The following is a 14,366-nucleotide window of genomic DNA, read 5'->3' on the forward strand; positions in this document are numbered from 1 at the left end:
CATCTGGTATAAACTGCCTGATCATGCCTGGACTCAAAAAATAACATTTGAAAAGCATCTTCTATATAAACTCTGGTTGATCTCATGCCAATTATTATTTGTAAAAATGATTTGATTATTCGTTGCCATTGTTGGCAGATAAGGATGTAAAAGAGAAAGTTGTAGATCATCAGGAGGAATTGTTCATTCTCTAAGAGAAATAGCTTTTTCTACTGCCTCATCTGCCAGTTCACCAAGAAATAACTACTGTTGCCACCAATTATATGGTTGGTTATCTTGAAAGCTAACCTGAATTGGATTTAGATCATCAGACATTAATATATTATAAAAGCAATGTCAAACAGAACAAAAAAAATGCAAGTTGAGTGGCAAAAAAATAATAAATAAAGTGATAATTGGCAAGTCTATAAATTTGACAGAACAACCTTTACATGCAAACCTGTCAGTGCCTCTTTAAGTTTGCAGCTTAACTCTATGCTAATTCATGACCCAAAATGTGGTTCAGAAAACAGAGGTTCACTGCTGAAAATGAAAGTAAACACAGCATGAAGAGCTGAATCAGAGACCTGCCCTGGACTCAGATAGCCAGCGTTCAATACTCCAACTTCATTAAAAAAAAGAGAAATAAGTGCATGAAGGAGAACCGGTGTCAAGCCCTTCATTATGCAGACTACACTGCCTTACTTCTTTGATGCAGGCGCATCCACGCGGTCCTCCGTGTTCACAGGGCTCTTGTTGTCGGTCCACTCAGACACATCGTTGGAATTCTGTGCAGATGAAATAAAGATATCAATGGGGGTAATTGATTAATTTTTGTTTAGTGAAGCAGAAAGAAAAAGTATACTGTATTGTTCTCAATTTTAACGAGACAATTTTTTTGGAGAGGAAAAAATATCTGAGGGAGAGACATACAACTGAGGGAAAACAAGAAAAGGGCTTTCTATCTGGGTATAATCAATACTGTCACTGATCTGCCAACCTCAGCAGATTCACACAGGCAGGTGGATATAAAGTCACTAGCAGTGCAGGTTTTGCAAAGCTCCATCCTTAATACACTGAACCTTCCTTTGCTTACTTTATCCCATGCAATATCATCACGTTTGACTGCTTTCACAGAAGAAAATTCAAGATACTTTCACTGAAGCTTAATGTGATGCTGATGAACTATGAGTAAAAAACGAAAAATATTGGCAATAAAGCAGCATTAAAGGGATAGTTCACCCTAGAATTTAAAAATGATGTCCTTATTTACTTACCATACTCCTGATTCAAAACCTAATTCAGATTATTTTCTTCTGTTAAACACAAAAAAAGACATTTTGAAGAATGCTGGTAGCTGGCACCCATTGACCTCCACAGTAAGGATTTTACTACTATAGAGGTCTTCTTTTTTGTTCAACAGAAGTAAGATGTTTAAAACCGCATGAGGGAGAGTAAAATGATGAGGTAATTTAAATTTTTGGGTGAACTATCCCTTTAAAAACAAATCAAAATCAGTTAAATGCTAAAAAATGGACTAATGAGAGGTAATGTTTTCAGACTCACGATGTGGTTTAAGTTTTCTGTCTGTCTTGTTGAGTTGACGATCTGGGTCTTGAGCATCAGGACCTCCTCCTTGCGCACATCCAGCTCCTCATTGGCCGCTTTGAGCTGACTGAGCAGCAGGTTGTAGCCATCTTGAAGCTCATTGGATGAGTTGTTCTCAGAGGCCCTGTCGGCCACTGCTTTCCTTAACTCATTAAGGTCATTCTTCAACTTCTTATTCTCTGTTTCGAGCTCTTGCCGCTGTAAAAAGAACACATTTTATAATATGGTGTTTAAAATGTTTTTAAAACTTGAAACTCTGTGACTTTATTCTTTAAGTACATTTTGGCTTTTAGTTTTTACAATAAATTGTTATTTTACACAAAGTTGTGTAGTTGAAAGCCTTTGAATATTTTAAGAGTGAATTATTTTAAATTACGTGTATTTGATTTTAAACTATCTTATTTTCAGTCTTTTTTATTGGTTTTTGTAAGGCAATACAAGTTAAACATTGATTTAGGTGAACAGTAATGTTGTCTATTGTCTATTGTTAAAATGTATTAAAATTGACAATAATAAGCCTAAGAAATCAAATAGTTAACTATTCATAATTGATGAAATTTTATTTACAACAATTACCAGTGAAAGTAGCAGCTTTTAGTCTGAAGCAAAGATAATTTATACTTACAGCTCATGCAATAATGTATTAATGTACTTAATAATTAATTAATTATATGTAACGGACAAAATAGGATTAGTTATTTGGTACTGTATATTATATTATATTATATTATATTATATTATATTATATTATATTATATTATATTATATTATATTATATTATATTATATTATATTATATTATCATTCATTCTTTTTCTTGTCGGCTTAGTCCCTTTATTAATCCGGGGTCCCCAAAGAGGAATGAACCGCCAACTTATCCAGCACGTCGTTTTTACGCAGCGGATGCCCTTCCAGCTGCAACCCATCTCTGGGAAACATCCACACACACACACACACACACACACACACACACACACACACACACACACACACACACACACACACACACACACACACACACACACTGCTATGTCATAATCAGCTTTAAATTGAACTTTCTTATTTTCATTGTTACAACATTAATTTTAGGTTTTAAAACAAACATTTAGAATATTATTTCAAATATAAATCAATAGTGTTTCTTGAAAAGTATTGCTTTATGCAATGCATAACCTTACAATTCCAAGTGGAAAGAGTTTTTTGTCAAATTAGACTAACTGCCTTTGACATTTTCCTTAGATTCTCACTTAAAAATTTAGGATTTTGATACTGGACATTTAAAATACATATATATATATATATATATATATATATATATATATATATATATATATATATATATATATATATATATATATATATATATATATATATATATTTTTTTTTAATACATGAAATAAAGACAAATTAAGCTCAAAATCTCAAAAACCATGCAGATAATGGGTACATTTAATGGGTTTATAAGGATATTTTTATTTTATTATTTATATTTTTATATTTTATTTATTTTTTAATAAATCATTTATATTTTATTTATTCACCTAATTTATTTTTATTTTTTTCTCACTTTGACTCTTATATATCGAAATTTTTAATTTAATTTATTATAGTCAAGTTGTGACTGCATTTTCTTAGTTGGGGACTAGTTTGTTTGGGTTTGTTAACAGGGTACAATGGTTATTCTGTACAGAAATACTGTATTCTATTGTGTATTTTGCTTAGGAATCAATAAAACTGTTAATCACCAAAACAATGCAGATAAAAATCAAGAGTGGTTAACTTTCAAGCAACCCGAGACAAAAAGCTGTGCATCATCCAGAACTTATGGACAGTTTATTTGTGTGAGAGAAAGATACAGAATGAGATGGACTCCCTAAAAAACAGCAATGCTGACTACAGTAACTGTAGCCTGTAACCACATGAATCTAATGCCTATGAGCTAAAGCTTTGATCAAAGAGAGCTTGAGCGCTGCAGAACAAGAACCATCAGCAATTATTATATAAGCTCACAGAGCAAAGTTGGGGTGCATTAAGAAAACAAACAAATCCGTTACGCAACTCTACTGCCTTAAGCTGCGCAGGCTCCAGATCAGTGTTTAGCTCTGGTGTCTTCACTCTTGTACTTTGTTCTCTGGTCAGAGTTGAGTTTTTTAAAGCTGTAAAATTGAACCTGCTGTCGGGGTTTCAACACACCCTCGTGCTCAGATAAATACCTGATGGCTGATATGGAAGGATTAAGGGCATGTGAGGTATCTGAGGAAGATCACAGTGATATGACAAAGTAAAGTTCCTAAAGGCTTCACAGGTTATACACTAAATGGACGGCAGCTTGATTTTTTTAAGCCAGTGAGAATTCAACAATGAGGGAATTTAGAAACTACCCTGGAAATCAAGGTTTTTAGATATTTTTAGAACTTTAAATTCAAACTTTCAAAGAAAGTTTAGGACAAAAGAAGCAAATTTGAGTACTTAATAGCAATGTTTTCTAGCATAATGTTTTTTTCTGAGCCAAAAATAATGACTTATATTATTAATCATATTTTTTTGTTTTTTTATGACGCACCTACTAAAATGTAATTTAGTGTTTAAAGACTTAATCTATCTATCTATCTATCTATCTATCTATCTATCTATCTATCTATCTATCTATCTATCTATCTATCTATCTATCTATCTATCTATCTATCTATCTATCTATCTATCTATCTATCTATCTATCCATCCATCCATCCATCCATCCATCCATCCATCCATCCATCCATCCATCCATCCATCCATCCATCCATCCATCCATCCATCCATCCATCCATCCATCCATGCATCCATCCAAGTTTTACACATTCACAAGTTTTTAAACTCATTACTTTTCATTCCATACCTTTTAGTTATCACATATAGTTTTACACTGTGTGCATTACTCTTCAGAACTTAGATAAGAGCTTGTTTCAAAGACATTAAGCTGTCAAAACAATGTTGTGTTAGAATAGGTACATAATACTTAATATTTCTAGCCAGACAAAAGTATAAAGACTGAAAAGTTTATTTGGCTACTTTCCTGAATTTGCTCCTTGGCAAAAGAGTTAACCTGATAGCACTTTGTTTTGTTTTTTAAGGTTAATCGAGCGGTCTTCCATGAAATAAATATGATCTAATAGACATTATACTCGATCAAACATCCAGTCTATTCCACACAGTCACGTTTTCATTCATTTGAAGTTCTATGAATGAGGAGACATCTGCTAAAATGTCATTTACTGCAATCATTTTTTCATACCAACAAATCTTATCAGGCAAATTTAAATCAAAGGTAGTCTGATGACGATCAAAAGATTCTATTTAAACAGATAGTTCAACCAAAAAATTAAAATTAAGTTATAATTTACTCATCCTTCACTTGGAAAATTTCAAACCTGTTTGAGAGTCTTCTGTTGAACACAAAACAAGATGTACTAGAGGAAGTTGAAAAAAAAAAGCCATTGTCTTCCAGGATAGTTTTTGTTCCAACTATAGAAGTTAATGGCTGCTTTATTTCCCAGCATTCTTCAAAATATGCTGTTTTGTTTTCAACAGAAGAAAGAAATTCACAAAACTGTCGAACTACTTAATTTTTTATTTTTGAATTTTGGGATAAATGATCCCTATATATATATATATATATATATATATATATATATATATATATATATATATATATATATATATATATATATATATATATATATATATATATATATATATATATATATATATATTTGCAAATGTTTTAAATTGTTACATAAGATTACTACACTATATACTCTATTATAATACTATATATTGAGTATTATAAATATACTTATTACTTTTACACTCACCGGCCACTTTATTAGGTACACCTTTCCGACTTCTCAAAAGCGCACATTTCTAATCAGCCAATCACATGGAAGCAACTCAATGCATTTAGGCATGTAGACATGATCAAGACTATTTGCTGCAGTTCAAAAAAAGCATCAGAATGGGGAAGAAAGGTGATTTAAGTGACTTTGAACTTGGCATGGTTGTTGGTGCCAGACGAGCTGATCTGAGTATTTCAGAAACTGCTGATCTAATGGGATTTTCACTCAAACCCATCTCTAGGACTTACAGAGAATGGTCCGACAAAGAGAAAATATCCAGTGAACAGCATTTCTTTGGTTGCAAATGCCTTATTGATGACAGAGGAGAATGGCCAGACTGGTACGAGCTGATAGAAAGGCAACAGTAACTAAAATAACCACTTGTTACAACCGAGGTATGTAGAAGAGAATCTCTGAATGCACAACGTCAAACCTTGAGGCGGATAAGCTACAGCGGCAGGAGACCACACAGGGTGCCCCACTTGTCAGCTAAGAACAGGAAACTGAGGCTACAATTCGCATTGGCTCACCAAAGTTGGACAATAAAAGCGTTGTCTGGTCAGAATTTGGCATCAACACCATGAAAGCATGGATTCATCCTGCCTTGTATCAATGGTTCAGCAATTTAAGGATTAAGGCAGTTCTGAAGGCAAAAGGGGGTCCAACCTGGTACAGGTTTATTAGGTAAGGTGAACCTACTAAAGATGCCGGTGAGTGTATATTGTTTGATTATTTGTCTGCAGATTTTAGTCAAATAGAAAATGTCAATATTTGGTATCCAGATAACATAACATTTACAAAAGTGATTTATATACACAATAATCATATTAAATGTTATCTTGTCAGCAAGATGTTGATCAAAATATATAAATAAATATTACATAATAAAAGTCCACACATCCTTGTTTTCATTTATTTAAAATGAAATCAGTTGCTCAATGCAAGTGACTTTTTAACTAAAAATTAAGGCAAAACACTCCACATAGATAACACTTCAGTTTAGGGACCAATTCTCACAATTAAATAAGAATTACTATTAAGAAATACCATTCTTAATTATTATTAGGAATAATTAGTATATTAGTTGCTTATTACCAGCTAATGCTATATTCAGCATAACCATAAGACTGATCTCTTCATCCTAAACAGCACCTTGCTAACTTCCGATAAGCAGCAAATCAGAAGTTTATTTAACAATATTTAAAAGACATTGTGAATTGGTATTAAAAACTAAAATGTCAGCTCTGTAAAAATGTTGGTCCCAGTTTACTCACCCACAGTTTAACAGGCAGCACGATGAGCAACAGCAACAGAGCGGCCGAAGTGCAGAATAAATCAACAAGCACCAAGACAGACATTTGACCGTCAGCACTGACTCTTACCTTCAGACTGTTGTAGGCCAGGTCTGCGTTTATATCGTCCTCTGACGTTGAGTTCTTGGCCTCGCTTCCCTGGGAGATAAAAGAGGAAGAAAAAAATGGATGTAAACACAAGCCGACTGATAAAGCAGAGGATCATGCTATTGCGAGTACAGATGATGGACCATCAGAGAAGATAACTGCTGTTTATGACCGATCGCCTGTGTTGTAACCTATAGTCAAAAAGGGGAAAATGTTTAGCGGGATTTAGTTCAGGTTAAATATAGCATACTGCAGTTCTGAGGGTGCACATAGAAGACATGAGCAGATCTTGATGATTGAATATTACTTTTATGAGCATGTACAGTATGTTTACTACTTTAAAGACACTTTCAACTGATTAGACTGTTAGATTTCCTTCATGTATTGACATTTCCAGTTGAAGCCAATCTACTTTACTTAATGCAGCTTGAATTTGTAAATTTTTAAATGTATAATAGACTTCAAATAAAGACTATAAATAAAATGTGTATTGTTTTACTTTATAGAGGGTATTTGCAGGAATCCTAAAGGTAATTCTAATACCTGTTTAAGACTTTTTAAAGACCTTATCAGAATATTTTAAGACCTCATCTGCACTTCAAGTTGTAATCAGTTAATAAACAGTTGTTAATAAACAGTTTTAGTTTAATATATCAATAGAGCACAACCATGCAACAGAACTCGGATAAGCTCGGAAAAAACAAAGCTTGAAAGAATAAATTACGCGGTTGTTTTCAGCGGCAGGCTTCAGGCACTGTTTAAGCTCATCTTTCTCCAACCAGGTGTACGCAAACTGTTTCTGTGTTGTCTGTTTCGCTCTATGAATTCACCTCCTCGTATTTGTCGCAAAGTACGTGACATAACCAAAAGACCAAGGAGTTTGGCCGGACGCACCCCAGCATATATTTATGCTTTTTTAGAGTCAGACACTTTGGACAATGCTTGAACAGAATTTAAGACCTTGCAAAAACTTGATTAAGACTTTTTAATACATTATAAATGCCTTAATTTTCTCATAGTTGATTGATCAACTTTTAATACTTTTTAAGACCCAGCGGACACCCAGTTATATTAAGTTTTATGTTCTTATTTTTGGGTTTGTGTTATATGTTTTGCTTAATGTTTCCTTTGTTTTAAGTTTTGTTTTGAGGTATGTTTTTGTTTTATTTGTTAGTGAGCTTTAATTTGCATTGTTGTATTTTTTTTTGTTGAAATGTGTTTTATTTACTTTTTGTTGTAGTACATTTTTGTTTGTCCTTCATTTTTTATTTTTAAACAATTTGCAATTTTCCATGTTGTATTTAGTTTTAATTTATCTTTTATTTTATTTTTTTCATACAGTTGAAATCAGAATTATTAAACCTCCTTTTTATTATTATTTTTTTTATATTTATAAAAAATATATTTATATATATTAAACAATGTTTAACAGAGCAAGGAAATTTTCAGAGTATGTCTGATAATTTTTTTCTTCTGGAGAAAGTCTTATTTGTTTTATGTTGGCCAGAATATAAGCAGTTTTTAATTTTCTAAACACCATTTTAAGGTCAAATTATAAGCCCCTTTAAGCTATATATTTGTATGATAGTCTACAGAACAAAGCATCGTTATACAATAACTTGCCTAATTACCCCAACCAGCCTAGTTAACCTAGTTACCCTAGTTAAGCTTTTAAATGTCATTTCAAGCTGTATAGAAGTGTCTTGAAAAATATCTAGTCAAATATAATTTACTTTTATCATGACACAGATGAAATAAATAAGGTATTAGAGATGAGTTATTAAAACTATTACGTTTAGAAATGTGTTGAAAGATTTTCTCTCCGTTAAACAGAAATTGGGAGAAAAAAAATAAACAGGGGGCGAATAATTCAGACTTCAATGTTTTGTTTTAAGCTTTGTCCCAACTGTGAAATGACTATAAAAGCAAACAGAATGTGACAAATAAACATGCCTTGCGTTTGCTCAGTTCCTCTACTTTATCTAGATTGGTCTGCAGCCGCTTCCTCTCCTGCTCCAGCTCTCGTACACGTTTCTGTAACTTCATGAAAACGCTGAGGTCCATGGCAGCCTTCTCTATGCCCATCTCCTGCAGCAAAACAAATCCCATTAATGCTCATCATGAGCTGCCTTTGTTTCCCTTTCAAAAGCCTATTTTATAAGTTGTCACACATCTTTACCTCCACCTGCTGGATGGTGTCATCAGTGTCCCCCACCTCTGACAAGCTAATTGAGGGATAGTTGGAGTCTGAACCCAAGCTGCTCTGGTTAGATGGGTTTCTCCGATGCCCAGGATGAAACTAGAGTGTGGAAAAAAATAAAAGTTTAAAAACAACAACAACAACAACAACAACAACAACAACAACAACAACAACGAAAAGAAAACCCAAGAGGCCTATTGCACAAATCCAAGTGAACAAACTCAGGTTTCAGACTAAGTTTTAAGTTGACAAAACCAAACAAATTCAACTTAGTTAGCATCCGGATAGGGGCTGTCACAGTATTGGTGCTTTAACATAGAGTTTGTGTTTAACTCTGGACCACTGCTGAAGAAGTATAATTTAAAAAGGCAATTAAAGAAAATATTATATCAGTGCAAATTAGGTCGACTGATTTTAATAATGTAGGTTCACAAATAGATCACTTCATCTCTTGAAGTCTTAATTAAAACATATTTATGTAAATATTAAAATGTAAATTTGAACTTAAAGCTATTACTGATATTAATTGACAATTCAAAAATATTTGAATTAAGGCTGCATGATGATGGAAAAATCTGATATTGTCTGATATTGTAAAATCTAATATTTTATTTTTCTGCGATACATGTTGCAATATGAAAACATTTTCATAAGATGGTTTAAATAGGTCTGTTTGACAACTTTCCAGGGAGTTTAACAGTTTTCAGGTAGAGAAATTATCACAATGCTAAAAACGCTTTTCTTCTCTTGCTTTGTCTTGTTTCTAGTCCAAATATCTAAACATTTTAAAAAGTATTATTTTTCCTTTAACCTTCAGAATATATAATTTAAAAAGTGAGTTTTTTTTTTCGAAAAACAAGCAAAAATGTCAGCCAATGAGGTAAGTAAAATAATCTTTCACCTCTGAATAAATAATTTAATACAATTAACCTTTGTTACATTTTCCAACATTATAATTATTTGTGGCCAAGTTTTTAAAACTCTCTTGAAATGTTCAGACAAAGACCATAAAAACACATGCAAATGATAAAGTTCACTCTATTAGTTAAACAAATAACGTTATGTAGCTTCTAGTCAATTTTAATTTAGACTCAACATTGCTGTAATATGACTATTGCAGAAGTGCACATGCCGATATCGATACTGAAATTATATATTGTACTGCCCTAATTTAAATATATAATATTCAAATATAATATAAATAATTGTAATTCATACAATATAAATTACTATTATCATCACAACACAATTTTAACTCAAAAATCCTTTCAGTGTAAAAAGCATTAATTTGGACAAAATGTCACTGGGAGTGGCTTTATTGCATCAGATATACACGTCACTTTACTCACTGCTGATTGGTCCAATTTGGGTTTGTGATCTCTAACCCAGAACAAAAGCTTCTCAGAAGCAGTTTAGCCAAGTAGTGAAACCTGATCAAAACCAAACCATCCTTTTCAGCCCCAAAACTCACATTTGTGTTGTTTGCTCAAAACAAATACAAACTTACCTGAGTAAAAACCCAAACCAGATTTGTTTAAAAGGCCTCAGAAGATCAGTCTCGCTGTAAAATTGTTACCTTCATTGAAGACATGTCCTCCTGCAGGTTTTCGTATCTCTGCTCCAGTCGGGAATATTCTTTCACCAGGTTCTGATATCGTTGTCTCTCGTCATCCAGTTCATGCTGCAGGCGACTCTCCTTCTGAGACACATCACCTCCCTGATCTGAGAGACACAACACACACAAATAACACCATCAACCAGATGCCACGCTCATCCCATTCCCTCGTATCATCTTTCACAAGCTGAATTTTTTTTTCATTATGAACAACATCTTTCTCACAATCTAGGTCTAATGAGAGGGTTTTCATATGGTATGAGAAAACCGAAAACTCTTTATAATCAATTCAACCGGTGACATCTTTGACTGAGTGTTTTTACCTGCACACTACAGGTTTTTATTAACCCAAATATTATGCAATATAACATTGATGATGATGATAGCACATCAATTATTGATCTTTGTCTTGATTGATATTTTATTGATCAATAAAAGTTTTTATTACTACTCTGAATGAAGACCTTTGAGCGTCTATGTGTAAGTTACAATATGTCCTTCATTTTGTAATCTCAACAAATAAAATCATCGTATGCAAGAATTTTTAGGAAATGCGAAATACAGAACAAAACATAATTTGCTAACAACTTGGGACAAACATTTTGCTGAAAAGACTACTCAGCTGTACTCAAGTGTTTTGAAGTACAATACCAAAATAAATAAATCAAACTCTTTTAACATAAATCCCTGTAATCAAATCCTTTGAACTAAATTTGCCAGCGTTATCAAAAGTATGGTCTTATAATAATTTGATGAAGCAATCATCCAATAAACGGCCTACTTCAATATCATGGGATATGAGGTAAGACGAACAATGAATCTGTGACACTCTTCCCTTTATCCCCTTTAATTGAAGTCACCATTTTAAAGGCATAGTTCATCCTAAAATAATAATGTTCTCATTATTTACTCTCCCTCAAAAACCAAAACAAAGGAAAAACAAACAGTATATGAGTTTCTAGCTTTCTTCACTATATCTTCTTTTGTGTTCAACAGAAGAAATAAAGTCAGAACATGTTGAAACAAGTAAAGTGATATAAATGATGACAGAACTTTCAATTTTGGGTGAACTATCTCTTTAAAAAATGAGTGAAGCTCCTTATTTGACATTAAGATACTATTTCTAAATTGTTCCTTTCTAAAACGTTTCTCTTTTTTTTTACAAACTGTTGCAGATACGACAATCCATAAAGGGTATTTGATGTTGTTTATTGTGAACAGTATCTTGTTTATCAGCGGCACAAAACAGCATGACCATGCCTCCAGCCTTTACTTTCCTATTCACAAGACTTTTCCTTAAAGAGACAGTACACACAGAATGGGAAAAAATTGCTTATATCGTTTTAAACCTGTAAAACTTTTTCTTCTCCAGTGGAACAGAAAGTAATATATTTTAAAGACTGAAAAGGCGATGACCATATGGCATAGGGACAGTCAACTTTGTCCCTCGACAGAATAATAGCCTCTTTAGATATTTAGACTCAGGATTTGTAAGAAGACAACAAATCAAACCGAAAAATTTTGAGAGACAAATTTTAGCTTCTACTAAAACACACAAAAAAAAACCCTGAGGAGTCATCAAAAAACAAATCCCTACATTCACAACAACCCCTGTTAAACAAGCCCTGAAAGCGGAGCAGAACTAAGAAAATCAGTGCAGAAAGTGACATTTAGCAAATAAAAAACGTATTGAGACCAAACCTCGGGTTTCAAATAGCATTCTCGCATGTGAATCGGCCTGATACAATGGTCAGCTTTTAGTTTTGCAGGTAAAGAAGCGGTGTCACATTCCTCCTCTGAAATCCAATGCAGTTTCTGTCTCTCTCGTCCCACTTCTGCACACAGCCCCTCTTGTGCGTCAAACAAAACCAGCCCAGCCCTCCAGACAAACCCACATGCTCTCGATCCTCATGCCTCTTCCTCCTGATGCTTGGAGTGTGTGTGTGTGTGTGTGTTTACTGTATTTGTGTGTGTGTGTGTGAGACTGTGAACCGAGACGCTCACCCTGAGTAGAGGTTTGGATTCTGCGGTTCATCTCTTCTTTTTCCTTCTTCAAGACTGTGTTTTCTTTCTCAAGCTCCTCCACCCTCTGCGAAAGGAAAGAAAAAGTCACACCGTCCATTCATTTCAAAGCATCAGATAAACAAGCAAGGTTAACTGTAAAAAGTGTAACAAGGTTAACTGTAAGAAATTAAACTCCCAAAGTTTGAGACTTTTTGGTCTATCATATAAATAATAATCTTAAGAATATACAATATTTGTTATGAATGTAGCAGTTGTTTTAAGGAAAGATTTTCATTTGAAATAAATTCTAATGTTTTAAAACTTTCTATTTATTCTGAAATAAAACATACTTAACATTACAAGAGTTTTTTTGTAACATTGAGAAACTGAGAACTGTTTATTTACCATCAAATTAGAATATCAGAAAAATCTAGAAGGATCATGTGACACTGAAGACTGGAGTAAGAAAAAAATGGAAAGAAAAATGGCTTTGCCGTCAAAGAAAATACTTTAAATGAAGATTTCCATCATTACAATAAAAAAATAACTAAAATAACTAAAATACTTACTCTATAGTATGCATCTGTTGAAGCACATATATTTTATGTCTAATTAATCCAATTACTATAATTTATACCATTTTAATTTCAGCAATTTGACTTAATATTTGACCTATTTTTTGTAATTAATATAATGTATGATTGCAAATATATTTGTAGTTACTGCAGTTTATATTTATGATTTAAAACTCTTAATACCAATAAAAGAGTAAGATGATCACATTGAATACACACTGGCTGACTTTTCCTTTTCAAAGGACCTTTTTATGTGCTGGTCACACCTCTTTAGCAATTTCCATGCATTATTAAATTTGCTTGAGGATGACAGACATGAGTTATGTAACAGCTGCTCTGTTATGAAAGCCTGAGTGTCATCTTCTCAACTGCTTTGTAGCATTCATAAATTTACCCCTAAACAAATCTAATCATAACACTACAATCTTGAAAGTAGAAGTAAAATGGTAGGATACATGAACTAGGTATCTGTGCATCCTTTCTCACCTGTTCGAGTCCTTGCTTCTCGTTGCTGAACTCCTCCTCCAAAAGTTTCTTGTGGGCATGTGCTTCCTGAAGCTCCGCCCTCAGTTTCTCCAGCTCTTCCTGCAGTGATGTCATCTGAGTGCCAGCCACCTGTCGAGTGCGGAGGGTCTCCAGCTCTTTGCTCAGCTTACTAACCTCTGTCTCCAGAACAGTTTTAGCAACAGCCAGATTTTCGTTCTGAGATTTTAACTCTTTTGACTGCATAGAAGAGAAGATCAACATTTTATTTGTTTCGTAGGGTGACATTGTAACAATGCATGCATGTTTACTCTCTGTACCTGGTTGTCCATCTTCTTCTGGAGCTGCACGATCTTGTTCTCCATTCCGACATTGAGTTTTTTAAAGTGTTCGGCTGAACGGGCCTCTATCTTGAGCTGTTTGAGCTGCCGCTTGGCACGTACGCGGCGATAGAAACACTGAATGACGATGGCAGCGTATCGGGAACGCTGATACTTCTTTCTTACAAGCCAACCACGGACAGTCTTCTGTATGATCATGGCTTTGTGATGGAGCAGGAACTGGAAAAGATAGAAAACGCACCTTAAAGGGGACCTATTATGCAGTATTTTAGATATAACAATAAGAT

At 33.5% G+C, this 14,366-nt stretch overlaps 1 protein-coding gene across 9 annotated transcripts in view; it reads right to left on the reverse strand.

Annotated features, from left to right (window-relative positions):
- Window positions 1-14,366, reverse strand: part of myo5b (myosin VB) — a 101,066-nt gene that overhangs the window by 18,636 nt on the left and 68,064 nt on the right. For all 9 annotated transcript variants that reach the window (XM_073934874.1, XM_021468887.2, XM_021468888.2 and 6 more), the window contains 9 exons: window positions 14,059-14,298; window positions 13,742-13,978; window positions 12,681-12,765; window positions 10,638-10,783; window positions 9,041-9,160; window positions 8,815-8,949; window positions 6,844-6,912; window positions 1,546-1,785; window positions 685-767 (listed from right to left, as the gene is read on the reverse strand). In XM_073934874.1, coding sequence (XP_073790975.1) covers window positions 685-767; window positions 1,546-1,785; window positions 6,844-6,912; window positions 8,815-8,949; window positions 9,041-9,160; window positions 10,638-10,783; window positions 12,681-12,765; window positions 13,742-13,978; window positions 14,059-14,298 — 1,355 coding nt within the window. The remainder of the gene's footprint in view (window positions 1-684; window positions 768-1,545; window positions 1,786-6,843; window positions 6,913-8,814; window positions 8,950-9,040; window positions 9,161-10,637; window positions 10,784-12,680; window positions 12,766-13,741; window positions 13,979-14,058; window positions 14,299-14,366) is intronic.

Source organism: Danio rerio, chromosome 21, assembly GCF_049306965.1.
Source record: "Danio rerio strain Tuebingen ecotype United States chromosome 21, GRCz12tu, whole genome shotgun sequence".
NCBI classification, from domain to species: domain Eukaryota; kingdom Metazoa; phylum Chordata; class Actinopteri; order Cypriniformes; family Danionidae; genus Danio; species Danio rerio.